Source organism: Arachis duranensis, unplaced genomic scaffold, assembly GCF_000817695.3.
Source record: "Arachis duranensis cultivar V14167 unplaced genomic scaffold, aradu.V14167.gnm2.J7QH unplaced_Scaffold_66676, whole genome shotgun sequence".
In the NCBI taxonomy this organism is placed as follows: domain Eukaryota; kingdom Viridiplantae; phylum Streptophyta; class Magnoliopsida; order Fabales; family Fabaceae; genus Arachis; species Arachis duranensis.
In genome coordinates this window covers 15,565-17,804 of record NW_026265021.1, presented here as the reverse complement: position 1 = coordinate 17,804, position 2,240 = coordinate 15,565, and the positions used below count along the sequence as shown (strand labels likewise).

Genomic DNA, 2,240 nt, shown 5'->3' with positions numbered 1-2,240 from the left:
TTTTATGCCTTAAAGATATGAATGTCCTATGAATCCATCACCTCTCTTAAATGAAAAATGCTTTAATCACAAAAGAACAAGAAGTACAGGATTTCAAAATTTATCATTGAAACTAGTTGAATTAGTTTGATGTGGTGACAATACTTTTTTGCTTTCTGAATGAATGCTTGAACAGTGCATATGTCTCTTGAATTTGTTGTTTTGAGAATGTTAAAAAAATTGTTGGCTCTTGAAAGAAGGAGGAAAAAAGAGAACTGTTATTGATGATCTAAAAATCATTAGACTGATTCTTGAAGCAAGAAAAAGCAGTGGATACAAAAAAAAAATTTCGAAAAAAAAAGAGAAGAAGAAAAGAAAAAAAAAAGAAAAAGAAGAAATTTGGGGGCAATTACTTGATACTTCTAGGGTTAGTAAGATGGTACTTCATCATATACTAAAGTTCTTACTTGATTAGGTAGCATGAGGACTTGTATGGTTAAATTCACACCTGTGGGATTTTAGTAATTATGGTTACATTTTTCTTACAGCTTTTCATATTTGAGATTGTTAGTCACGATTTTTTTTTTTTTGGTATATTAATGCATACGACTATTGTCACATATACTTGTGCTAGGGTTCCGGAATTCTAATTATTATCATGTTCACTGCTGCTTTTTGTTTAGTTTATGTTTGTTCTAGGATTTGGCTTTTAATACTTGCGGAATTATTATGCAGAGTGCTGTTTCTGGGCTGAATAGAGGTCTTGCTGCAAATGAGGATGATCTGAGAAAGGCGGATGCTGCGGCTAAGGAACTCGAAGCTGCTGGAGGACTAGTTGATCTCTCGGCTGACCTCGATAAATTGCAAGGAAGATGGAGATTAATATATAGCAGTGCATTCTCATCTCGTACTCTAGGCGGCAGCCGGCCTGGACCTCCCACAGGAAGACTCCTTCCTATAACTCTTGGACAGGTCTGTTGCTGAACACGTATCATGCATGATATAACTGTAAATTGCTTTTGCCGGGTCTCATGAAATATATTTGAAAATGATTCATAATTGTTGAGCAAGTTACAGATTCTTATAGAAGTCTATTGTTTAGAGATATAAAATTGTTTTGTGTTCTTTCACATATAGTTCTTGACATAGAATTAGAGCTGCTATAAGTCTTGTTTGGTAATTTTCTGTGGAAGTTGAGGCTGAGAAACTACTAAGATGCTTCTATTAGATTTTATATAATTACAAACTATAGTGACAGTTTGCCAAATCTCTTACTGTTGCATTTCTACTGAATTCGCACTGTTTCTTGTAGGTTTTTCAACGAATTGACATCTTGAGCAAAGATTTTGATAATATAGTGGAGGTTCAATTGGGTGCTCCGTGGCCCTTCCCACCACTTGATGCAACAGCGACGTTAGCTCATAAATTTGAACTCATAGGTTGGTTTTATGTTTTCAAATTTCTTAATATTTATTTGCATTATATATACCATTTTTGTGATTGCTACTCTTTGCCAGATATGTTAATTTTAAAGTCTTGAAACTGCCATTTTTGTGGTGTATGGGTTTGTAATGTCTCAGGATCATCAAAGATCAAAATTACATTTGAGAAAACCACTGTGAAGACAGCTGGGAATTTATCACAGTTGCCGCCGTTCGAGTTACCTCGAATTCCTGATTCATTCAGGCCTCCGTCTAATACAGGAAGTGGAGAATTCGAAGTTACCTATCTTGACACAGATACTCGCGTCACGAGAGGAGATAGAGGCGAGCTCAGAGTCTTTGTGATTTCATGAGTTCCAGACGTATGTAACTTGCTTTTTCTATGAGTTTGAACATATACCAGCACCCACTTCTATCCTTCTTTAGAAGCTTCCCTTTTCAGTGTTCTCTGTCATAAGTTCTTCAATATTGTAACATTGGTATACTGATGTAATTAAACCACACCATGTACCTCCAAGAGAATAATGGGTTACTTTTTGTTCATATATAATGTAATCTATTTCATCCTTCTAGAAATTGTTGCTCATAGAATTTCGGATTTAGATACTTAACTTCTTCAACTATAGCCTTTCTTCTGTATACAGTTTTCTTTTTTATCTTTTCAACAAAGTTTCTAGACTAGATCATTTTACATGACTGAAGTTTCTGTTTTCCCTGTTTTCCCGCATTTCTGGAGCAAGGATATATTTTTACTAATATTTTGATATCCATCTAAGATGCTTCGTATTACTTGGACGACCCAGTGCACTTGCTGGTTAG

At 35.0% G+C, this 2,240-nt stretch overlaps 1 protein-coding gene across 1 annotated transcript; it reads left to right on the top strand.

Annotated features, from left to right (window-relative positions):
* The first annotated feature begins 693 nt into the window (after positions 1-693).
* Positions 694-2,032, top strand: LOC107472117 (plastid-lipid-associated protein 6, chloroplastic-like). Its single transcript, XM_016091672.2, has 3 exons — positions 694-951; positions 1,292-1,418; positions 1,560-2,032. Exons 1-3 carry the CDS (start codon positions 709-711, stop codon positions 1,772-1,774), a joined length of 585 nt encoding a protein of 194 aa, XP_015947158.1. The 5' UTR covers positions 694-708; the 3' UTR covers positions 1,775-2,032.
* Positions 2,033-2,240: the final 208 nt, after the last annotated feature.

Coding starts and splice junctions, on each gene's coding strand:
- LOC107472117 (XM_016091672.2), top strand. CDS start 709: ATGCAGAGTGCTGTTTCTGGGCTGAATAGAGGTCTTGCTGCAAATGAG. Junction 952..1,291: donor TTCCTATAACTCTTGGACAG/GTCTGTTGCTGA, acceptor TGTTTCTTGTAG/GTTTTTCAACGAATTGACAT. Junction 1,419..1,559: donor TCATAAATTTGAACTCATAG/GTTGGTTTTATG, acceptor GTAATGTCTCAG/GATCATCAAAGATCAAAATT.